This window comes from Astatotilapia calliptera, chromosome 6 (genome assembly GCF_900246225.1).
Source record: "Astatotilapia calliptera chromosome 6, fAstCal1.2, whole genome shotgun sequence".
NCBI lineage: Eukaryota > Metazoa > Chordata > Actinopteri > Cichliformes > Cichlidae > Astatotilapia > Astatotilapia calliptera.
The window spans coordinates 19,489,745-19,514,533 of record NC_039307.1 but is presented as its reverse complement, the minus strand read 5'-3'; the positions used below and the strand labels follow the sequence as shown (position 1 = coordinate 19,514,533).

Sequence of the window (24,789 nt, the reverse complement as noted above, 5' to 3'; positions counted from 1 at the left end):
CTGTGAGCTGTCACAGAATTCATACCAAAGAGTAAAGGAGGTGAAATCCACTTAAAAGGACACCTACATTTGTAACGTTCTCTCAGCACGTCTCTTTACATCCTTCCCAAACTGTCCTTTTTCCCTCCCACCCCATAAGCCAACCCCAACTCTCAAACGCACACTCCCCTCATTACAGATGTGTGTCTATGTGAGTGTGTGAGATTGTCCTCCTCTCTCAGTCTCTTCATGGCTGGATTGTGGCAGCAGCCCTGCTATCTGGGGCAGGGTCGAGTTCTGGCTCTGCTGCACTTGATCTGTCTTCTCTCCCCAGCCACAGGTGCTCTTCCTTGGGATAACACAGGTGGCTCGTCCCCTCTGGAGGTAAGACGCCCACACTTTCATTGGGGGGGGTATAGAGTATGAGCTACAAGGGGAAGGCATGGCATGCTAAGTTATATCCTTACTTTGTAATATAGATCGTGCTTGTTCTGATGCAAAATGCAAGTAACAATCTTTTAAGATTGGGGAGGCAGGAGTGGGACTGAGTTTGCCCTCGGGGAGGTGGGGGTGGGGGGGTGTCCTGTTTGTTTTAGATCATCTCTGTTTGTGCCACTCAGGCTGAGAGTAATCACTAACAGACTGAGTAATATCAGACTGTAAATAAAATTTCAAATGCGAAGAACCAGAGAAAATGTTAAAAGAGAGATGGCAGGAACGGAGCAGATGAGCCAAACTCATTTGCAAAATAGAGATCTGCACTGTGGAAGATTGGAGAGGAAGACCAGAAAGATTCCCCAATTCAAACCAACTGTTGGACCGAGTGAGCTATGGGATTTCCAGGAAGAGGAGGGAGAGCAAGATACACGAGTGAAAATGAGAGAAAAAGAACAGTAATGTGATCCAGCGGAATCTGTGATTATACTGTTGAAAATAATTCGGGTGATGCTGAAACTATGGTAAAGAGAGTAAGCAGAAAGTGTCTGAACATGTACAAAGGTGCAGTGTTGTGGCTTTGTTTGCATAAAACATGTGCCAGTGTATCTGTTGGCAGCAGTTTGAGGTGGTGAAGGGGAATTTTTCTCGGACTTTCCTTCACGTTGGCTACCATAAGATTGCAGAGATTCCTGCAGGAGCATGCAACATCAGCATCCAGGAGACCAAAAAGAGCCCAAATTATCTGGGTACACACACACACACACACACACACACACACACACACACACACACACACACACACACACACACACACACACACACACACACACACACACATAACCATATCTAATAGCACAAGTATTTCCAGAATGACAAGCACCAATGCAGTAAACAATCGTGGGGATTTTCCAGCTCTGCTCAGCCAACGTGGTGTCTCCATCATCAACGGAAACTGGCTAATCAATAGACCCGGGATCTACGTTGCTCTGGGAACATATCTGACATATCGACGACCCAATGAGATCCGGTCTCGTAATGGAGAGTCCATCACTGCACCGGGGCCGCTGACTGAGGACCTGCACGTCTATGTGAGATGGAAAATGAAAAACACTGATCTGACAAAGTTGCCCATAAAAATTAAAAACAATTTGAGCTTCATTATGAGATACGAGGTTATAAAAGTGCAAATTTAGTTTCTTTATATGTCTGACAAATTATCAGAATTAAAAGTAGCAAATAAATATACCTTCCAAGGAGTCCTATTAAGATTTGCAAATACAAATAGTATAAAAAATACTACTTATTGGATGCCATTCATCTTTTTTTCTTTCTTTTTCACAGCTGATTTACCAACAACCATTTCCTACTGTGCAATATGAATACAGCATGCCTTTAAACCGATACCTAGCTCCTGAGCCCGGTACACCTTCTGCTGTTCTTCCCCTGGGTGAGTAAACTCACTAACATGCATAAGCACACAAGCTGTATTTGAGTTACTCAGTATGGCCACAGCGTCAGTATCTCATTATCAGGACTATGGTTTACCCTCAGACAGCATGTGCCCTTTTTTGGCTTCTCTTTGTGTTTGGTTAAGATCGCACTGCAGGGTGACACCGTTTCGTATCGTTTTCAGCAAAACTGTTCATTTGATCATTTGATTAGGGTTTAATTGACATTTTTGATACAGGTCAAACTTTCTCCTGGCAAAGAGCCCTTTGCCACACACTGAGACAAGATAAGCTGTCACTTATGCCAGATTTGGCCTCAGGCCTCACCTGGCCATGAAACCACTTCTCAGTCAAATGTGTAATATGTTTTGGATCCCCTGAAAATGTGACAGGGTATCAAAATGTCTGTAATTCCTGAACAGTTGATGCAATATTTTCTTAAACCCCGTGAACCAAAGCTGAAAGCCTACACTATTCACATCTTGTTTGATTTAAAACCCACTGTGGTGATGTACAGGGGCAAAATTATGAGCATTGTTTCATTTTATAAATATTTACAGTATGCAGTAAAGCCCCCTTGCACTTGTTGGTTTGACAGCTGTAACCAGATTAAAACTAAGAATAAGGTCATTTTCTGTATATTTTTCAAAATTTGGTTTTAGTTAGTTTTGCAACTACAGTCTTTTTACATCTTTTTCTAGCGTCCAGTTTTTGTTTTTATTTCAGTGAACTAAAGTGTTTCGTTCACACCCAGTTTTAGTTTTAGTCTAGTGTTTGTCCACTGTAATAGCCTACATACAAATTCACACAGTCCTTAAAACAGATCTTAGTAGCCATAATTAATAAAACCACCGGTGTGGCAGCCTTATGGTTGTACTTGTTACATTTTAAGTTATATTATATTTTAAGTTAGCCCACTTCTTCTCTGGCACATGGAACCTCTAAACTCTAACTTTCTTGTAGCTGAGACAGTAGATTTCTCCTATCCAGATGATGATGGCAAGACCAAACAAAGCATCATCAAGGAGGCATGGCATCCCAACCAGGTTCCCTCTTACCCTACTGTGAACTCTGAGTCTCATGTCACCTACACCTGGATAAAAAACGGGCACACAGAGTGCAGCACAACCTGTGGCACTGGTAAGAAGTTAGTTCATAGTTCTCAAATCTTAATCTGATAGTGCTAACAGTATCTACACCTGGGGCCATCGGGAATGGCAAGTTGTAAAGACAAGAAAAGCATATAATAATAGCTTACACAATCAAAGATGGCCACAGTGGGCAGCTCTGCATGTCTGATTTGGCAGATATTATCTCAGGGATTTGTATGTTCTCCCGGGATGAAACCAGGGGTCTCTCACTTGTTTGGTAAATATGTAAACTACTACACCATAGAGCCACTAAAATAAAGAAATCAAGTCGCTAGCTGAAACAGTCTCTAGGACAATGGGCTTCTACATTACTGTGCATAAGCACACATATATTTCACTCTCCTATTTAATTTTTCCCCCTGGGTGTTTGTCTGTGTTTTTGCCAGGCAAGCGTCAGGTGGTCCTGGAGTGTGTTGAGAAGGATTCCCAGACGGCTGTTCCCGCTGACTTTTGTCACCCTGCCATTGAAACAACAAAGTGGGAAGAAGACTGCAACATACAGCCCTGTCCTGCATAGTGAGCAACACCCACAGACACCTGATGTCCTATTCTGCTAGATGTGGCTAATGCACAGACTGAGCTGCATATAAACTACACATGACACACACAGTATTACTTCCACATGGTGCTGTGACTCTCGGGGTGAACCCTGATCACTTGCACACGTCCTAGCCATAAGTCGGCCAGTAAGTCGCACTAAATCTCTTTGATGTGGCTTCATTTTTCATGTCGTGCGGTAACCTTTAAGATGGTGGGGAAGTGGTCACACAAAATTTTAATTTATACAGCGCTGAATCACAATAACAGTCCCCTCAAGGCACTTTATATATTGTAAGGTAAAAAATTTATAGTGACATGAGAGAAAACCCCAGCAATCAACTTCCTATGAGCAAGCACTTGGCAACAGTGGTAAGGAAAAACTCCCTGTTAACAGGAAGAAACCTCCAGCAGAACCAGGCTCATGGAGTGGCTGGTTGGGGGTAAAGGGGAGGAAGATACGCTGTGGAAAAGAGGAACTTAGTAGTTGTGGTCACCAAGAAGACAGAGCTAGGGCAAAGGCAATTTGGTGAAGGTCTTTAGTAAACTTATGCATCAACATTAAAGCACATCATGTCTCTATTCTCTTGGCTAACAGCTGGGACGTAGGTGAGTGGTCAGAGTGCAGTAGAAGGTGTGGACCTGGGACCCAGCATCGCCAGGTCATCTGCCGCCAAGTCACCGACGTTCACGCCAGTGGGACAGAAACTTCAGTTACTGTGAAGTCAGAGATGTGCGGTTCATCTGACATGCCAGTGACCCAGTCTACGTGCCAGCTGAAAATCTGCAGTCAGTGGGATATACGATCAGAGTGGAGCCCTGTGAGAAAACATACATTTCATGAATACTTATGAACAGCTGTAGTATGAGGAGTGTAATTTTATCAGTCGTGGGGGAAGTCTTAAGGTATTTAAGTAATCCAGACAAGTCTCCACTGCTGCTACGTCCTCAGCTCTCTAGAGGAAAAGCGGAGCAATGACAATCATCTAGTATGTGTGGAGAAGGCTGAGGCACAGTTAAAATGTTTTACAACACAAAACACCATAAAAAATGGAAAGAAACAGAAAAAAATGCCAGAACCAACCAAGTGTGGTACATGTGATGTTCGTTTTACTCTAGACTATAGCTAGCCCAGTCTCTAGAGTAGGAAAACCATCCAAAATGGTAATATAACAACTTACAGACCCCCCCCAAAAAAAGAACAGGACTTCTTAAGGTACGTTTAATTTTAACACACATACCAGCCAACATATAACATGTTATTTTTGCAACAAACATAGAAAACTAGCCAGACAGCTAAAGTCACAGCTGCCTCTTTTAAGCCAGCTGTTGCAATTAGCTGGAGCCTGACTAGAGCACAGGACTGAAGCTTTGAATCAATCAGCAGTGGTGGTGGGCAGGCTGAAGAGCAGGTGCAGAGACCAATCAGGAGAAGTAGAGCATGTGAAACAATTAAATCATACAAGCTGTAAAGAGTGGAAGACCCAAAGGAGTAAAAATAAAAGCACTACCACTAACCAGCAAAGTATAACTAGCTGACAACATTGTGTGTAATGTGTATCTTGTGCCATTCATTTCAGCAATACAGCCATGAATGGGCATTTAGGAAGACAAACATGCATAACTCACAATCTATAGCTGCAGCAAAGGAATTTACATGTCACTGAATAAAAGGAACTCAGTAATTTTCATGAGAAACAAATCTAGATCTCTCATCTTCTCCTCTAGTGTTCAGTACCATGTGGAGTTGGCCAGCGCACCAGGGAGGTGGTGTGTGTGAGCAACCAGGGCGATGTGGATGATGATCAGGAGTGTAACATGAACCTGAAGCCAGACACTATAGAGAACTGTGACATGGGACTTTGTGCACGCAGCTGGTTCACCTCTATCTGGAGCCAGCGGGTAATATTGAAACTGTTTGTGTTAGATATTGTGTTTGAGGAGACTGTGACAGGACGTGCAAATAAAATAATGTTACATTTCAAAATGGGACCAAATAAAATGAAATGTGTGTGTGATGCTCCTTAGTGCTCTGCAGAGTGTGGTAGAGGCAGTCGAACCAGGTCTGTAGTATGCCTGATGGATCATGTGACAAATCTGCCTTTGGATAGCTGTGAAGGGGAACGCCCGCCAGAAGTGACATCATGTGATTCAGGGCCATGCCAAAATCGTCTGGAGTGGTACACAGGACCTTGGAGTCAGGTTATTCACACACACACACACACACACACACACACACACACACACACACACACACACACACACACACACATCATTGCAAACTGTGCAAACAACATCCATTTGAAGACTCACTTATGTGTGTGGGTAATTTAAGTGTTCTGCAGAGTGTGGGAATGGCACACAGACCCGAAGTGTGGCTTGCATTTTAAACAGCGATGGTCAAATGGAAGTTGTGGACCAGTTAAAATGTTCCAGTCTTTCGAAGCCAATCACATCTCAGCCCTGCAGACTGAAGCCATGTGGTGTCCAGTGGTATGTTACGGAGTGGAGTGCGGTAAGTGTACCAAACGTCTAAATCAGTTCTGGCAGCTCCAGATTCAGCATCTTTTATCCAATATATCCACTATTCCTCCTCTGCACACATCCAAACCATCTCAGCCTTGTCTCTCTGACTCAACATGACCTGCCCCTATTATATAATACTTTCTAATTCTGTCAATTCTGGTCACTCCCAATTAAAATCTCACCATCCTCAGTTATATCACCTAAACCTCGGCCTTCTGTCTTTTTGTCATTGCAGCTATCCTTTTGTCACAAATCATCCCTGACATTCATCTTTACCCACTCCACCCTGCCTGCCCTCTTTTCTTCACCTCTCTTATACTCTTTCCTTTGCATGGGATGTTTAATCTCATTTACGTTGACTAACTCTACTCCTTGCAGCTTCACTGTATCCCCTTTAATGTCTTTAAGTCATAGACCACTCTACATTTTTACTGAGACTTTTCCTCATTAAAGATCTGCAGTTATCCCAAGGACAAGAATTCTTTTTTTTAGTGCAACAGGAGACCATTAAAATGCATTTTTCAGTATCTAAAAACATGTGTTTTTTTTAAAAAACAAAACTGAACCAATTTGTGACAAACTGGTTAGTTTGTGTGTAATCTGTCTTCGTCCTATGACCTCAGTGTTCACGGACCTGTAATGCTGGCTTCCGTGTGCGCGAGGTCCGTTGTCTTGCTGACAACATCGTCCCAAGCGATCGCTGTGATCCCAGCTTTATCCTGGAGAGTCGAGAAGAATGCAACAAACAGCCTTGTGTAGCTGAAATAGGTAAGCATGCCAAGCAGTGTTGTACGACAGCAGTTCAGCTGCATACTGAACGGTCAGTGTTAGACCCCTTACATCACAGAGAGCTCAGACGATGAAGATGCTGATCCAGATCCAACTGCCTCAAACAAAAAGAACTCGAACTCGCTTAATGTGGTCCATATACAGTACATTTGATTCTTTTGTCTTGGCGTCTTGTAGGATGATTAAATTAGTCCCACCTCTTCTATCAAGGTTAGCCAGTTTAGTAGTTGCTCCAAGCAGATGACTGCACTAAACAACAGACAGAAAATACAATTATTTAAAATATCTTTACCCTCCCCCCCCCCTCTTTTCCTTCACAGATCCATTATGCAGTGATAAGTATCATAACTGCATGGTGGTGGTTCAAGCCAGACTGTGTGTTTACTCATATTACAGAAGTGTCTGCTGTGCGTCCTGCTCTCGTGCCCAGGAAACACACCCCAACTCTTTTCAAAACAATCACATACGCAGGTGATGCTGCAGTGAAACTCAAGGAACAAAAAGCTCTGTGATGACATCAACTTACTGTTGAAGACAATGAAGCTTTAAAATTGGGATGCCTGAAACTTTTTTGTCCTCACAACAACACACAGACAAACACACATGCTCTTTCATAGGACGTTCACAATTTTTAAATCTGCAGTCCAAGTGTAACATTAAAGTGGACACATTCAGTGTTTACTTGTATATTTATTCTTAATAAAGTTTCTGTAACTTCTGGTATTCTACTGCTTTGTTCACTTTTTATTAAAGAAATATTACAAAATTAAAGAATATATTAAATAATATATAAAAGTTTAAAGAAACATTATTAAAAAAACTGATCAAATATACCTGCTTTCTATCAAATGTATTCACTTTGTAATAGCTGTTCCCGGTTTAGGTCTGTGACTGGTTGATATCATTAGAGTTAAGTTGTCTCGATAAATAAGGAGCCAGCTGTGACATGATCAGGTGTGAAATGAAGCGCCAGCATGAAAGGACCGCGCAGGCCATCGTTACCTTTTTTTTTTTTTTACTGATCTAATGCTGCTGCACGGCAAAATGTTTGTGCCCAATTCTGGAACCACTGACGAGTTTAGCCATTGAAGGGTCTATAGCAAGAAATTAATCTACAACTGGCAGATTTTGCTCAACATGATTTTCTTTTAACTAAAATGTCCTTAACGTCTGTTAGTAATACTACATAATAATGGCTACATTGAAACATGCTAAATTAGTGGTGGTAACTTTTCATTTTCATAAAGATGGGGTTCTTAATGGTGACGCTCTCTGTGCAAAAGGTTTTGGTAGTTGTACTTTATTTTTGCAGCATGTTGTAGTTCTTATATAGTTTTTTCCCCCTTGTGTTTTCTCCACATGCTTAGGTATCTAATTGACTATCTTAGTTGTCACATCGTCACCCATTCTTTATTTATGTCATACTGTTTTGAACTGGCAGTGTGAAGGGATCTAAACAGAATCCATCCATCCGTCCATCCATTCGCTTCCGCTTATCCTTTTCAGGGTCGCGGGGGGCGCTGGAGCCTATCCCAGCTGTCATAGGGCGTAAACAGAATCCTTAAAACCTAATCGTGATTCCAAAGCCTAACAGTGTGAAAATATTTAAACTGTAACACAGGATCTCAGATAACTTTGCAAGACCTCAGTTTAACTGGAAACTGTTATTTTAGATGGAGTAATGCCTAAGGTTTTTACCATGATGCATTAATGTGGAAGATAAGTAGGTTGAGGTGGACTTTTAATATAAAGTTATGCCTCATATTTTAGAATCTCAGTCTCAGTTACATGCCTTAATTAAAATATCTGCGCCACACCATAACCAATAAATAATGTGGAGTGAAAGTAATGGAGGTGTGAAGTAGAACTATGAGGGAACTCGAGTACATTACATTTGCACTAGAGTAACTAATACTTAAACTGTTACATTTCTGCACTAGTGCAAAGAGCAGACCACAGACTGTTAGCTGAATGCTTAATACTTCAAAGATCTCATCAACCCATTTCTGTATGTGAAAGCAATTTTGTAACTCCAATTTCAATGAAAGAGAAAAAGGTGGACATGTTCTTACTACACATTTAATCTTTGCAATACTCTTTTTCAGCCAAGAGATCACATTAGCTTTGTATCCATTTAAGATAGTAAGACCATTTCTTTAATGGGACAGCTGGGCTGACAGCATGTAAAAGGCTGTAATTCAATCGCATGAACTTCAAGCACAAAAAGAGACAATAAATGAACACCAGTGACAAATGCACATTGCATTCTCAGTTTCTTACAAAACAAATTAAATGTAGCACAGGGATCAAAACTCTTGCATACCCACTCTCCCACTTTTTTTTAGCTATACATATTTATTAGCAATGTTCCCAAGGTGCTCCAGGGTCTTTCGGTGTCCGTGGATGCAAGACTGCACCAGTAAGTCCATGCTTGCAGGCTGTTGAGGATGTGTGACAGGAAAACACTTTCAGATTGAGCCTAGGCCTTTGGCATTGAAGGATGCAAGGTCCACATTCACCAAAAAAAAAAAAAAAAAAAAAGTCTTTACTAAATTGCTCGGACACCAGTACCCCAAAAACATTCAAGGCTCTATCCATGCTGATAAACTTTATCCCATAATAATATATAGATATATATTTATATGAACAGAAATGTAGCCACATGTCCTTTTTTTTTTGCCATTTTCTGCTCTTAATAGGTTTTTTGTTTGTTTTTGCTTTGTCCTTGGCATAAGGGGACCAGACAGTTGGATGTTAACGTTACCGTTTCTATGATAAACTCTCTAAAAACACAAGTTAGCTTACCTGATCCCTACCCTACCTCACCCCCATCCCAACCCCTTATTGTCCAAAACTTGAACAATCACCATTTATACAAGTCAGTTCTGAAAATACTATGGCAAGTGACAGTTTCCACCTCAATGTCATTGTGAACAACAAAGAAAAATATATATAGTTCACTCCTCGTTCGATTTGTTCAGCTTATCAAATGCAATAACTGGTCTGTTATTCTTTGTTGCATCGTACCAACATTCACGGATTTTCAATAATGTAGAAGTTGTACAAAGACATAAATACAGTAGGATACAATACAGTAAAAAATACAAAATAAAGTTGATATAGATTTTTTTCCTTAAATGATAATTTACCAGAGGCAAACCCAGAAATGGATCTTTGACACTAGACAAAAACACCCCCTGAGGTCAAATGATAAAATAATAACCACGTCTCAAAGCTAACTCCCAGATAACTCACTACTTTGTCATTTATACATAGTGTGCTATGTACAGGACTTATAGGCAAAATGTGGGGGTCCTGTGTGGCACAAAGTTAACATGTTTTATGCAAGTGCACTAGTTTGGGTTTTACTTACTAGCGAGACATTAAGCTAAGGAAAACGTGAAGGCACAATTATCTGAGGGAGAGCATACCTCAGGAATCAAACAACAGTTGTGGTGTCAAGAGTCAGATTGAAAAAAAGGAGAACCATGGGAGGAAATAAAAGTGTACAGTTTAAAGGTATGGTTCAGGGTCTTAGAAGGACGAGGCAGTGAATCAAGTTAAGGCCAAATTACTTAAGATCGTCCAATCAGAACGCTCCAACAGTAAAGACGATGTTAGACCTGACAAATCAGAGATTTGAAATACAACATTAGTTTAAAACCAGAACTCTTCTATATTTTGTCATAGCCTGGCTCGCTACACAGGAATTCTTTCCTCAAAGTTAAGTCAATTATATTAAACAAGGCTTTTTTTGCTGTTATTTCAGAAATTGTTATTATGCACAATAATGTATAAATGTATGTTACAAGAATATACATGGGCTTCAGTCTATAATATCTCAGTAAGGAGTACATCCAAGCATTCAGATTGCGGACTTTGGCTTTTAAAAGTTAGTCTACATATGCACAAATATGAAACTCACATAGAAAATGCACCATAGAAAAAATTAACATGGGAACCCCCCCCAAAACAACATGGAAATGGACTAAATGGCTCACACACTGATCTGTCACAAACACTCTCTCAAAGAGAACCAAGAAAAAACAAAAAGAAATGTTTTCAAGTTTCACCTTTTCATACCCCACACATTTTATCTGCAGTCACAGATTTGTTCAGAGTTGAGAAGAGACAAGAAATACAAAAAGGACCAAAGATTCGGGTTTGGAGGGCTTTTAGGGGTAAGGTTCAAGTTTGTCATTTCTCATGTGCAAGTCAATATAAAAATGCTACTCGTACACTGCTTTTGTCGACAACACAGGTTCGGGGCAGGCCAAACCCCCTGTAGTTTGCTAAATTTTTTAAAAAGGGGCTTGGAAATTGGCAGGCCAGCTTGCTCGTCAATGCAGTTTCCACTGCACTGAATTTTCTTCTCCAGCTCTTTGCCTTCTCAGTTTATCAACTCGTGGGAAGAAGGAAGAGCAACTGTGGGAGTCTGCCATCTTGTGCCTCTTCTCTGTTATGTCTGAAGAGTCATCTCCTATCGCCACTCCTCACTCTCATTCCTATGACTTCTGCTTAGATTGACTGTTCTGTTCATCTAATTACCCTCCGTATGTCTCTCACTCGCTGTCAGTCTCTAGCTCTGAGTCAGACCACTGCACTGGGCTCAGCTTCCCATTCCGCTGGGCATACTCAATGATTGCTGTGTAGCAGAAATAGTACTGATCCCAGGTCTGGATGCTGAAAGCCCTCTGTGTACGCATCCGCCGCACCGTCTGACAGACATCTACTGTGCCAACATCCTCCAGCTGGGACAGGCAGATGTCCAGTGTGCAGAATGTGCCTAAACAGCCATGAGGGATGAATATCGAGAAGTTACACTTAAAAGAACTCAATTAAAAAGGTTTTTGTTGGACACAAGACAACAGATTAAAACCTAAAAATAAATGCAAAAGTTAGGACTACAGCTCAGCAGAAGGGAAGAGGTAATTCAAGTAAAAGTCATTGTCTAAATAATACAAGGCAATACGACCTGCATACACAATACCTTACATTTGTTTACCAGATTCACATTTGGTGGGATTTTAATTTTGTATATCAACTGCATGAATTACAATTAGGAAGGCAAGGCAGTGGCACTGATATATAAAGACACAAAAGTGGCTCACACACTGGTGAGGTACTTTTAAAATAACAGGCTGAAGATTGACCAACATGTCCTCCCACTTCAGCTGGCTGCAGGGATTTCCTTTAACTTAAAGAGAAGCCTTTTACACAGTATCAGCCCTCTGAGCTAAACAGGCACTGTAAAAAAATACTTAAGTGTTATGGGACAGATGCAGATTGCTTTACTGTCTTCTGTGCTTTAAACTTAATAACCAATTTCTTGGGCTATTTAAAGGTTAGCTACCATTTATTTAAAGTGGCACCGGCTCCAGGTTCAAATAGTAAAGTAAAACTCTCAGATGAGATTACTTTAAGATGCATAAGAGCGCTATAAATCTATATTTAAAGTATTTAAATCAGATGACGACATCTTTACTAGGATGTGTGCAACTATTCAACTACACAACTAATCATCCCTAGTGTTACTAGTCGGTACCAGACGTGCTAGTAGTGTAATCTAATTGTAAACATTTGAATTGATGCCCAGTGCTGGTAAATTGCTATGTACTAAATGTTATGCAGCCATCTGCCACCAGATGGAGCATCAATATTGAGAAAGACCATAAATATGTTGCTCTAGGTCTGATCTTTTGTTAACACTCTTATTCTTTTAAAAGCAAAAGAATGAGATTGTAGATACAAGCAGCAAAAATGATCTTTAAGGGTGGATGGGCTGTCCCTTAGCGATAGGGTGACGAGTTCAGTCATTCAGGAGGGGCTCAAATTAGAGCCGCAACTCTAACTTGAAAGGTTTATTTTCAGTGTTTTTCCCTCTTCCTTGTCTATTTGGAATACAATGTTCAATGTTGATAATGTTAGGTGCTGCACAGTTAAGCAAGATATATTATTGAAGAACGGGATTAATGATGTCAATGTTTTAATGGTTATCCATTGAAGGGTTCTCAGATTTAACTTGATATCTGAGTGTTTCTTAGTTTTAGATTAGTCAATTTTTTCCCCCTTAATTGGTCGATTAAGAAATTAGCTGCCAAGAGCATCCATAGTTTTTACCTGTACGGCCAATGCCAGCACTGCAATGCACAACCACAGGGGGGCCCCCTGGAGGCCCTCTCCAGGTGGATCCCAAGGTCTGGACTGCAGCTTCCCTCCTTTGCAGAACATGTTCACGGAAGTCCAACATAGCAGAAGCACTCTTGGGCACTCCGAAGTCCGGCCAGCTGACATAGAGGTAGTGGCACACTTCCCGCCTCTCTCCAGACTAAAAGGTCAGACGGTTTCACAGGAGAGCAGATAAAGAGAGAAGATAGTCACTTCTTTCTTGTGAGTTGGCATGTTTAAGCCGTTTTGGAAAATAAGATATGGTGATTTCTACAGTTTCTACTGACAAAGCATTCTCACAATTTAAAGAAACTCTTTAGAAACTCTTAATTGACAAATGAAACTCCTATCTCAGTTTTTCATCTCAAAAGACTTAAACTGAGTTAAAGAAATGTAAACTACACGTGTGCTCTACCTGTGTGTTGTACAGTTCAAGATGGGAAAGTTTGAAGTCCTGAAACACTTGGATGTGTGTATTCCTGACCAAGAAGTATCCATGCTGTTCAGTCCTGCCCTCCTCAAGAGGCCAGTATTGTCCACATTTGACACGTCCACGCTCCACCACCCTGAGAGACACAGTAAATCCATTTTCATCTCATTCACAACACATCAATAATGTGCCATCATTTGTAAAAATCCTTACATTAAAGTTTACATCAGCAATCCAAACTGGAGTCTCACCTGGTGGTCATTACAATGATAAGTACCATCTGTTCCCAAACCATCCTCCAGAAGTCAGCAAAGGTTTTTGGCAAAGGACCTGAGGGACACAAGATGATAATAACGACACATTTTATTTTAGGCGTCTTTCAAAACACTAAAGCTCAACTTACACAGAAGAGTTTAAAAAATGGTAACCAAGGAAGTATCAATGACAGTAAAACTATTTTACAATATATAAGCTAATTAAGAACAGAGGGTTCATGTGACAGTTAAAGGTGAATATGCCAGTTTAAAGAAGAGAGTTTTGAGGGGAAATTTTAAAGTGGATTAATGCCAATATTACAGATGTCTGAGAGGGAGTTCCAGAGGCACGGTGCAGGATCTGAGAGTAGAAGAGAGGTACTGCAAAGCAAGTTTATGGAACAGCTTAAAAGGTGAGGAGCAGAATCTTGATGAATAAAAGACAAATTTAAATGTGATTTTGTCAATGAAGTTTTACTAAATGACTTATGGAGGGAGTTCTGGTTATGATATGACCACTAGCAATTGGGACCAGATAACATTTGTGGATGGACTTGATAGAGAAACAAAAAAGAAAGACGTTACAGTAATCAATGAGGAACATAAACAAGGAATGATACTGGTTGTGAGCAGAGGGAAGTTTCAAACTAAAAAGGGAACGAAAGTGAGGGAAACGGGAGGAGGAAAATTACAGGAAGTGTTAGTGATCAGCTGCTGGTAAATCTAGTCTATTTTGACATTTTAAAAATAACATCAAAGAATTACAGTAAGAGGGTGGGTAAGGATGAGGCAGCAGAGCCAGGTTATTATGTTCCTGACCATTCAGAAAAGGGTCCTTTGCTCCCTTGACCTGAGCTGATTAGTAGGGGTGCAATGATACACAAAATTCACGGTTCGGTTCGGTTCGATACTTTGGTGTCACGGTTCGATATTTTTTCGATACAAAAAAAAAATGTTCATGCCTTTTTAATTTGTCATTTATTAAAATTGTAAATATATATATTTTAACTCAAAAGTACAGTTTTTAAATTTAACCCTAACCCTTGTGCGTGTTGTTTTTTAGCTCGTCATATTGCAGCCACAGAAATTATTTTGTCCATGAAACCATAAAGCTGCACTTTCTTTTTGCCTTATAGTCTGATTTGTCATAACTTCTCCGTTTTGTGGTAAGCTTTTCTTTGGCTGTCACTTCTTCACCCTGACCTGTCTTATTTGGCTCAGCAGAACTAAAATATATATCTGTCTGTGAAGGTTCTCAATCATCCAGGTCATCGTAGTGAAATATATATCCTGCCGCACTCACATAAGCTCAGCGATTCTCTGCGCGATCAACCTCTCACATGTTTAAGCTGCGGGAGATTTCACTTGTCATGTTTGCATAGTAAGCTAACGATTAATAAGACGATGTCAGAGGAATTGGTGCACAAATTATCATCACTCACAGATCAGTGCTGTCGCTCTCTATACACAGTTCGCGCGATTGCAAAGTGAAAGCAAAAAAACAAGCGCAAATTCAAACACGATTTCAATATGTCACATATTGACAGTGGCTCACCCAATGACATAATTACGCAGCTACATTTCTGAAAGAATGCAAAAGCATTGACATATATTTTTCCTTCCTACAATAGCCCGACAGGCAGGGGAGAGATAGCCCAGGGACGTCGGGCTAGCAATATTGCGAGCCCTGTATCTGATTGAGGAATCACTCATCTTTGGAAAAGAGAGTTTATTACAGAGAAATGTCTCTTTCCAAAATAAAAGCTATACTATCCGCTTCTTCTGGGCTATATTCTCAGCAGCATATTAAACATATCAGGTCTCCATAAGGAGAATCCTGTGCTAACAGCTGTCTAAATGACTCGGCTAAAGTTTGTAGCATGCATGCTTGTTGTTTTTGTCTTTGCACTAGGATGATGTCGGTGTAAATGTGCAGTCATATTCGTTGTGTTCCCACTAGTGCTTTCAGGTTAATCTCGTTGAAATAACCTTAACGCCACAACACGGCAAATCTCCGTTAACGAGCTACCCTATACAGAGGGGCTAGACGGCCAACACGTTAACGAGCTAACTGCGCTAACACACTAGCTCCCACCCATGTAATTGAGCATTGCATGGCACATCCAACATACTGTTTTACTTTAGTCCATGACTCGCTTACCTTCAGGGTCATACGTCACATGAAAACCAAAATAATTCCAAATGCCAGATCTGAATGAGGGTGGAGGAGGTCCACTTCTGTCTCGCTAGCTTGCCCTGCGCTCTTCCTTCTGACGATGCTGTCTGTGTTGAGTGCTCAGTGAATCTGCGTTCGACTACTCCGCCTAGGCTGCACTCTCGAGCCTAGGCGGAGTAGTCAAATGCAGATTCACTGAGCGCTCAACACAGACAGCATCGTCAGAAGGAAAGTTGATAAAATAAATTACAAATTTTGTATTGTTCTTTTTTTTTCTCCCCTTTGGTTTTCTTTCTTTCTCTCCCCCTCTTTCTTTCATTCTTTCCCCCTGTCCTATCCCACAGTCATGTCTGTCCCGTTTGCAACTGAAAATAAAATAAATTCATAATTATAATAAAGGTCAATCAACTGGACCAATATGATGATCCACTTAAAATAAATCCTCTTGGCATCTTTCTTGGCCTCAAGACAACAATTCTGATGGCTATAGATCCAAACGGGACACCAAAAAAAAAAAAAAAAAAAAAAAAAAAATTGAAAAAAAAAAATTGAAAAAAATTGTATTGTTCAATACATATGCGTACCGAACCGAAAGCACTGTATCGAACGGTTCAATATCGATACGAATATCGTTGCACCCCTACTGATTAGATCTGTGTACCAAGTAGATTTTTCTGTAGATAGCGTGCATCCTTCTAATGAAGAATGTGGTTATTGTACATTTCTTTGTGAACAACAAAATCCAACTCTTTTGTAGTGGTGTTCCAAGAGATAGGTTTTTTGCTACCACTTTGCATAATTCAGAAGTAAACCATGATGGGGAGAAAAACAACCTATGTTTTTAAAGCAAGAGCATCTAAAAGTCCAAGAAGACCATCGGGGGTAGGTTAAGAGTTTATGGTGGGAAGGCTGTCAATGACACCCGAAAGACTATTTAATGCCCTTAAAATGAAGTGACATGTTGAACATTTGTCTTGGATAGAGTTAAATAGCCATTAAAAGATAATCAGTCAAAAGCTATCTTAGTAAAATGTAAAGTCCAGCATGAGAACATTACCCATCCTCTTCTGCTTATACTTATTGATATTGTATGATATTATCCATATGGAAATTTTACACTGACTACTGATAGAGACTGCTGTATTTTAATATACATACAGATAATATCCATACTAAAATCTCCCAGCAGTCAACGTGAAATTTCGCTGGGATGAATACATCTCTGACAGACAGACATACTTCCAGGTAGAAATGTAATAGCGACAGAGAGTCGGAAAGGTAAAACCACAGCTGTAGGAGCTAAGCGGCTATGTACTAAAGAACTGCTGTTGATGGATTAAGTATGACGGACTGGGAAGTCCGAGCAAGCACAAACCATACAAACAGCTTGGCAAGTCACATTATTGGTGGTGATGAAACAGAGTACGGCTCTAGACTAAAAGAGGTGAGAAGTGGGAGCAAAGCTGGCATATGTAAAAGATAAATCTGTCAATGCGGCCAGCTGAGATTCCAAAATAATGAAAGTCAGTAAAGTGAAAGACTGATCAGTTGCAGTCAGTAGAGATCAGACAAAACAATAAAAGAATAAAGAGAGCAACAGCGATAATAGCTCATGTACTATTTATAGTATTATCCATACTGTAGTTCTTTACACAGTATGGAGAACTACAGTATTGCTCAAAAGGGTTGAGGCACTTTGGATCTTCACACTCCATTCAATCTCACAATCCCATTAGAGGCATTTGACGTACATCACGACCAGAACATAATAAACAAATATCTGAAGGAGTCATGCAGTTTTCCAGTTAAAGCACTTAGAATTACATTCATTGAAAGATAAGAGCTGTTCAAGGAATCATCTCATTATATCATAAAAATATGCAAAACTACAAGCAATAAAGAGTAAAGCAGGAACTTATGTGAACAGCTTCTCACCCTGAGTAGCGATGTAGGCGTTGCTCCTCTTGTACCCATCCATGAAACTAGCATTAATGTAATCTGATGTCTGCAAAACACAGCAGAGCGATTCACCGTTCAGTTATTTTGCCTTGGATAAGAAGATGCTACACATTACAGTTTAAAAAAAAAAAGTGTGCATAACCTTAATTGTAGTAAATAATTCTACACTTAGACCACTGTCTAAAAAAAGAACAAAACAAACAACAACAACAACAAAAACTGAAAAAAAAAACCCCCAAAACACAGATACACCTGTATTCAAAACATTTTGAATACACAGACTGGGCCAACATTCAATGTCTTAAATTAATAAGATACTTTCAGCTGCCGATGATAAACATGAATTTCATCTCAGCTAAATGCTAATGCAATCTTCACTAATTCCCAGAGATAAACAATAATATTGTATTAGTATCGTACTTATAATTTATTGATTGAAATGTATCTACAGATGAATTATTACCTCATCCTCATCATTAGAGAGTGGGCACAGTCGCACTCGTGACTGGTCGAGGCAGAGAACATCACTGTACCTGTTCTTGACCTGATTGGACAATTTCCTGCAAAGATGAGTCTAATGTGAGGCTACATAACAAACTGAAGCTCTGGCTGATATTATACATTTAATTCAGACACACAAAATATAAGAGCTTGACAAGTCTTACTTAGAGTAGTCAAAGGTGCCTGCAGGAGGCTCCTTGCGGATCTCCTCATACTCTTGATAGATCCCTCTCTTCTTCTTCCTCTTCACATACTCCACCAGGTCATGCACCGTCATGGCTCCCTGCTCTGGCATGTGAACAGACACCTCCATGCAGTGGTTCTCATCATCAGGACCCCAAGATGAGGACAGCGGTGGGGATTTTGAGGAAGGCTGGTTGGGTGGACGAGGCTGAGATTTCTGAGGCAATGGAGGCACTCCTTCCTCCTCACCCTCCTCATACTCCTCCTCTATACCCTCACTGCCACTCACCACAGCCCCATCAGTTTTCTTTGAGAGGGGTGTATCAGGGGGAGTGTCTGATTGGGGAGGAGCTTGGCAGCCACTACCATTAATGTTAGCATTGGCGCTGGAGCCAATGACAGCCATGTTGGCTCCGCTCACTGCTGAGCCATTCCAGTGTTGGTGGTTCACTTGCGATTTGTCCACAGCAGAATTTGGACTATGTTGGTGCTGGCCTTGGCCTCGAGTCCTGCTCTCCACAACACAGTGGTTGTGTGGGTTTGCGTTGCTGTCATCATAGCAGTTAGAGTTAGCCACAGCTATCTCAGGACCTATTTGTGTATTTATATGGGCGTGGGACAGTGTTGCATCTACACTTGTGTTGCTATTCTCTAAGCTATAAGAGCGCAACAGGCTTCCCACGCAGTCATGTTCTTTTGTGTCACCCTGAACAATGTTTGTGTTTACATTAACACAGGATTGAATCCAAGCCACGTGGTTATACTGGGATGTCCCACCCAGGTGTTCAGGGAGGGAGGAAACTGGGATATGACTTGCCAACTCATGAGCTTTCACTGTGCAGACCTGGTGAGGAGAAAAACAAAAGTAAGTATTAAATAATGAACAACAAACATCTTATACATGATGCAAATTCTTGATGAAACTAAGAGACACACCCTTTCTCTCAGCTTCTCGCGTACAAAGAGGCGAAGAACCGCGAAAGGTGCTCGAAACCAAAGAGGTGAGGACACAATGAAGACACATTTTAGACGAGCTGGAAAGGCCCCCTGCAAAATGAAAATATTTTTATTATATATTATATAATATATAATTATTTTTCACTATAAAAATATAATGAAATATTTAAAAAAAAAAACAAAAAAAAAAACAAGGCGAAAAGCATTTTTGAATTCCAAGATCATCAAACACAACGTGAGAAAAAAAAAAAGCTCCTTATATTTACCTTGAGCAAATTGAGAATCTTGACACAGAGCTCATAGTCAAAATTTCCATAACTGGAGTTGGTCATGTCGTAAATAAATATGAGCCCATCCCTTTGAGTTTGAACACTATAAAGAAATGAAGATCTTTACAGTTAAAGAGCAAAATAAATGTGCTTAAAAATACACTTTTATCTATTATAATTCCTGTGTTTCATTTAGTTATTTTATATTTCTAAAGGTACTTTCAACTGATCCTTTCAACTGATCCTTTATTCAAATCAATCACTAAAGCAAGAGATTTTTATGTTGGATGCTCTTCCTGACACAACCCTCCCATTTATGTGGGCTTAAGATCGGCATATGAAATAGACTAGCTTGTGACAGACTGTGTTTATACCTCCTCCTGGTCTTCAATCAGGGACTTTTCATGTTACGCTAATGATTAACCCATTTATCGATATTTCTATCTTTATGAATTAACATCAGAGCACAGGGGACGAACTGTTGTACCAGATCAAAATAACACGATAAAGTGTCATAGGAAACTGTTTATTTATGGTTCACGCTTTACCTCTCTATGGCTTTGTCTAGCTGGTAGATGATGGCCTGGAGAACAGCTTTATGGGTGGTGAGGTCTGGTCGATGAAGTCGAGCGGTGAAGAGTGCTACAGCAGCACCTTTTGCGTCTCGGCCAGGCTGGGAAAAATATTAACAGATCACCATGTTACACCACTGCAAATCAATTTATCGAAAATAAAAACTTTACTTCATTTCTATTCATAGAAATACAAAAATAAGCTTACATGAGCCCTGTGACATGCACATACAGAAACACACAAAACTCTTTTTTAACGACCAGCACCACCTTGCATAATTTTCTGTGTATTCTTGGGTGTTAATTCAAAATGATAAGCTACAGTTCCTTTTATGTTAAGTGACTTATCATTGCTTTATCACTCACCAGGACTGTAAATTTGCCACTCAGCAGCTCAGAGCGTAGGGGCTCCTCGTCAGGGTTGATATTGATTATGCCCTCTTTGATTCTTGTGTTCTAATTTTCATACATGAAGATAGACACAGGAGAGACAGGGGAAAGTCATAAGCTTATAGATGACTTAGTATGTATACAAACACTTAACAGTATTCAGTTGTTAGTCTGTGTATTACAAAAGCCAGTTTATTAACTTGCAACTCAAGGGTTGTTTTTGGTTTTTAAACAGAACTCAATTATTCCACTAAAGTGCTAGCATGTATTAGATTAACATACATTTTTATATACACTGTATTATACAAGTATGTTCAGGGCATTGTGATTCATAGGTGTGTGAGAAGTAAAAAGCATTTAAAGACATACAAAAAAGTGCAGTATGAATGTGTTAATTAGTGAATGCTGGTTATGGTGCAAAAGCTCTCTTAGCGCTCTGCTTGAGTGCGATACAAGTACCACTCCAGTTCATTTTTTTTTAACTTTAACAGATAATAGATAACTATTTAAGCGTCAATAATTACATGTTATAACTATAATTATATTTTAATGTTTAACATTGAGAGATGTAATAACCTGTGAACTAACTTGTGGTTTTTTCCCCCCCCAACAGAAACCCTGTCATTAGATATACTTATAGGGCATTAACACTATGCATTTTAAAGATTTCCTGCATTTACAAACAAGCCTATGATTATTTTTAAGGATTATTATATTTTATATCTAAACACCACTTAAGAAATCATTACAAATTCAATGTGTGATATTTACCTGAAAAATTGGAACTATTTTGCACAAATTAAGCCCGATGGGGTTCGCGTGACGACAGAAGGTAAACAGATGTTGCTGTCACTAGTTGAAACAATGCCATACCTTGTATGCTTGGAAAAGATCGATGGCTCTGGAGACGTCAAACTTGCGGGCCATAAGAAACTTAACAGCTGTAGGTTGAGAGACGAGCCCAGCGCTGTGAGGCTGCTCCCTGCTCCGCACCTCACTCAGGAACTCCTCTACAGCCTGAAAAGACACGGGAAAAGATGGGCACACGTTAAGAAAATAAAAAAGAGAGATTGTGTGTAAAACTTTATATGGCTTTGAAAGATATCCATAAAAAACAAAAGATAATATGGGAATGATTGCTGACATAACAAGAAAAGTACACAATTTTGTCAAAGATTAAATATTGTGAAGTGTGCGCTACTGGAAGATACTATCAACAAAAGCACTCATGTGCCAAGAGACAACAGTCAGCTTGTTTGCTCCAAGTACTCTGCATCCATCCTCCAAATTTGAATGCACCAGGAGAAAAGTATAAAAATGGGGACAACAATTAACTTTTCAGCTATACACAAAGAAGCTTTATATATGTGCACAAATAAGGACAAAGAAATGTACATCCATTGTAAACATGATTCAAAATACCGTGTTTCTCCACCGGGTGTTTTTTGGCAAACGTAACCCATCCAAATGCTTAAGCACCTTGTATCATAATGAAATTTGTTATTAATTGTAGCCCTAAACAAAAGAGATGCTCATCCAACATGTGGCACTATCCATGTGAAAATGTCAGTGCAGGGTTTTCTTTGTTTTGTTTAAATGGCTCGTGGGATTTTGGAGAATGACTAAACACATGAGTCTGTTACATTATTTAATAGAAATGTATGCATTTTCCCTTTTTACAAAGAAAATAATTTGATAAAAATGTCTTTATTATACTTTTTTTTATGAAACCATAAGTAACAAAACTGTTTTTTTCTGGTGTTTTTACTGCCTCTGTATATATCTTTTTCCTATGCAGAAAATAGATGAATTATAACAAATAACTATATAATTGATGCATACTGGAAATTAACCAGAATGCAGACTTTCATTTTTTCTAATCCAAGACTAATATTTGGAAAAATGTGTGCATTTCCTGGCACAGTCTTAATTATATGCCAAAAAGATGCAAGGTCTTGACTGGCAAAAAATATACTTATATACAAAGTATTAACACATCAAGAGAATTATCACTGTGGGCCTAAATTTTTAAGTGGGACAAAAACTATTGAAAAACTCATTATTTAGGGGGCATATTTAAATTACATGACCACATAATTAATCTAGTACCCAATAACGGTACATCAACACCAGGATGATCGCTTTCCCTTGGTTGAGATGTAATCCAAGACGACAAACACGAGCAGCCAAAATCTACAAACGTTAGTGGTGCGGGCAGTTAGTTGACAGACGTTACTGTGTGCGCGAAAGTGATTAGCTATCAACAGATAAGATCTGCAAATCTGGGGAGCATCCAAAGTATGCCCTTTAACTTTGCTCAATGATCCGTTAACCTTGTCATAAGTAGATGAAGATCAGGCCAGAAGCTGTAATATAATGCTGTAATCAGAAACGCAGAATGACATTTCATGTTTGTCATTTATCTCAGGCCCACCCCTTTTACTAGAAAGTGATTGCAACAACAATGCTACGAACCGGAGGATCATTTCTATGAATTGTCCACAGTAAATCCGTTAGACGAGATATTGCTAGTTCGTTGGCTCGTAGCAAAACACTCGTCCAAAGTCGCGGTTTTGGTCATTTTTAACCGTGTCATGGTATAAAATGACAATAAATAATAAAGACAACAATCGATTTATCTTTTTTAACCTTAATGCTCAGCCCGAAATCATTTATAAAGACTGGTAAGACTGCAGTCTAGGAAATTCCCTGCAAGTCAACAATAGCCACTGCCATTAGCTAGCGGCTAGGTTGCATGTGGTAGCTGGACGGCTAACGAAAGCCATTAAGTGACTACAAGCTCTATGAGTAGGGCCAACTGTAAAGAATTGTGGGTCGCTGGTTAATTTACTTTAGACTCATGAACATATCGATGTGGTCCGCATAATGCCTAGTTATCAGGAAGTGAGCATTCAAGGCAGACTGCCGGTAAAATGATACCTTCCACTACTAGCAAACGCCATCGCGCTAACACACATGCTAACTACTGTCAGTCACACCGGAGTCGGTCGACAGGAGGCTTGTGAACGGGCCGGGGCTGTTTACTACACCGCCCCGTTCCCAGAAATAACCGCACGACAGAATCTGATTTTTTTAAAAACCTCCTTTAGAGAAGAAACTGAGGGTGGCGACTGTACACAATGACTACTACAAGAAAACGAAAAAGGAAAAAAAAAATCACGAAGAGACTCTTACCAGCTGCTCCTGAGTTGTCAGGGCTTCCGCCATGTTGAAGCCTCCGCAACGTCGCAGCGGGCGCGCCCACTAGCCGCTCGCTCACGCCATGCAGCCAGAGATAGACTTCTAAGCCCCGCCCACATCCCCCCCAGCTCAAACCGCTGGCGTTTCATTAACTGAATAACATGGTAGTGTTTTCCCCATGCTGCATCTTCCTTTTGCTGTCCAGTAACTCTAGAGCACAGTGTTCCAAACACAGTCAGTAAAAATAACTATAGACTATATTAAAGCAGAATAGTTAACATACAGGGAAATTTTTATGAGCCTAGAGGGAGAAAATCTGAACAGAGATGTAAAACAAAATCCAAGTGCAAGTAATTTTAGCATGTATGGGATAATCATTGTTTCTATGATACAGTCATACATAGACTCGCCAATCAGCCACAAATGGTCTCTAAATCGTATGATATCTATCTCCTGCAATTTTTCACAAAGCAAATATTCACATTGAGCAATTTTTGCACAGAGGAAAATACATATTTTTCTTCATAACCATGACAAACATAACCGTGACTCTATATATGAGTTGTAAACAGTTCAGAGGATCTCGGCACTACTTCCTAAGTATTTCTCTGAACCACGGAAATAGCTCCTCCCAGAATTTCATATGCACTTACGGGAAAGAAAGAAGACTTGAGTAAAGGCCTATGCTATGACTGACAGATTTCACTTTCGTGGCAAACAGAGTAGATCATACTCATCTTAAGTTCGGAATTGAATATTCAGCTTTAAACATTATAAATGTTTACTGTCATATTTGGTCTATATTTTATTCCTCCCCGCTGAATAGGCAGACTTACTTTCACTGTAACAGGACCAGACTAA

The 24,789-nt window shown here is 39.9% G+C and overlaps 2 protein-coding genes across 2 annotated transcripts; one reads left to right on the top strand and one right to left on the bottom strand.

Annotated features, from left to right (window-relative positions):
• The first annotated feature begins 228 nt into the window (after nucleotides 1-228).
• On the top strand, nucleotides 229-7,524 carry LOC113023423 (thrombospondin type-1 domain-containing protein 4-like). Its single transcript, XM_026169420.1, has 12 exons — nucleotides 229-363; nucleotides 1,034-1,163; nucleotides 1,330-1,505; nucleotides 1,759-1,864; nucleotides 2,829-3,005; nucleotides 3,403-3,532; nucleotides 4,152-4,374; nucleotides 5,282-5,455; nucleotides 5,582-5,755; nucleotides 5,889-6,068; nucleotides 6,703-6,847; nucleotides 7,189-7,524. Exons 1-12 carry the CDS (start codon nucleotides 229-231, stop codon nucleotides 7,341-7,343), a joined length of 1,905 nt encoding a protein of 634 aa, XP_026025205.1. The 3' UTR covers nucleotides 7,344-7,524.
• A 2,017-nt stretch (nucleotides 7,525-9,541) lies between these two features.
• On the bottom strand, nucleotides 9,542-24,004 carry ptpn9b (protein tyrosine phosphatase non-receptor type 9b). Its single transcript, XM_026170914.1, has 13 exons — nucleotides 23,923-24,004; nucleotides 21,601-21,744; nucleotides 20,704-20,793; nucleotides 20,314-20,438; nucleotides 19,763-19,868; nucleotides 19,476-19,586; nucleotides 18,521-19,383; nucleotides 18,319-18,415; nucleotides 17,832-17,901; nucleotides 13,718-13,796; nucleotides 13,452-13,602; nucleotides 12,989-13,196; nucleotides 9,542-11,654 (listed from the first exon to the last, which is right to left on the bottom strand). The coding sequence occupies exons 1-13, from the start codon at nucleotides 23,953-23,955 to the stop codon at nucleotides 11,431-11,433; spliced, it is 2,301 nt and encodes a 766-aa protein (XP_026026699.1). The 5' UTR covers nucleotides 23,956-24,004; the 3' UTR covers nucleotides 9,542-11,430.
• Nucleotides 24,005-24,789: the final 785 nt, after the last annotated feature.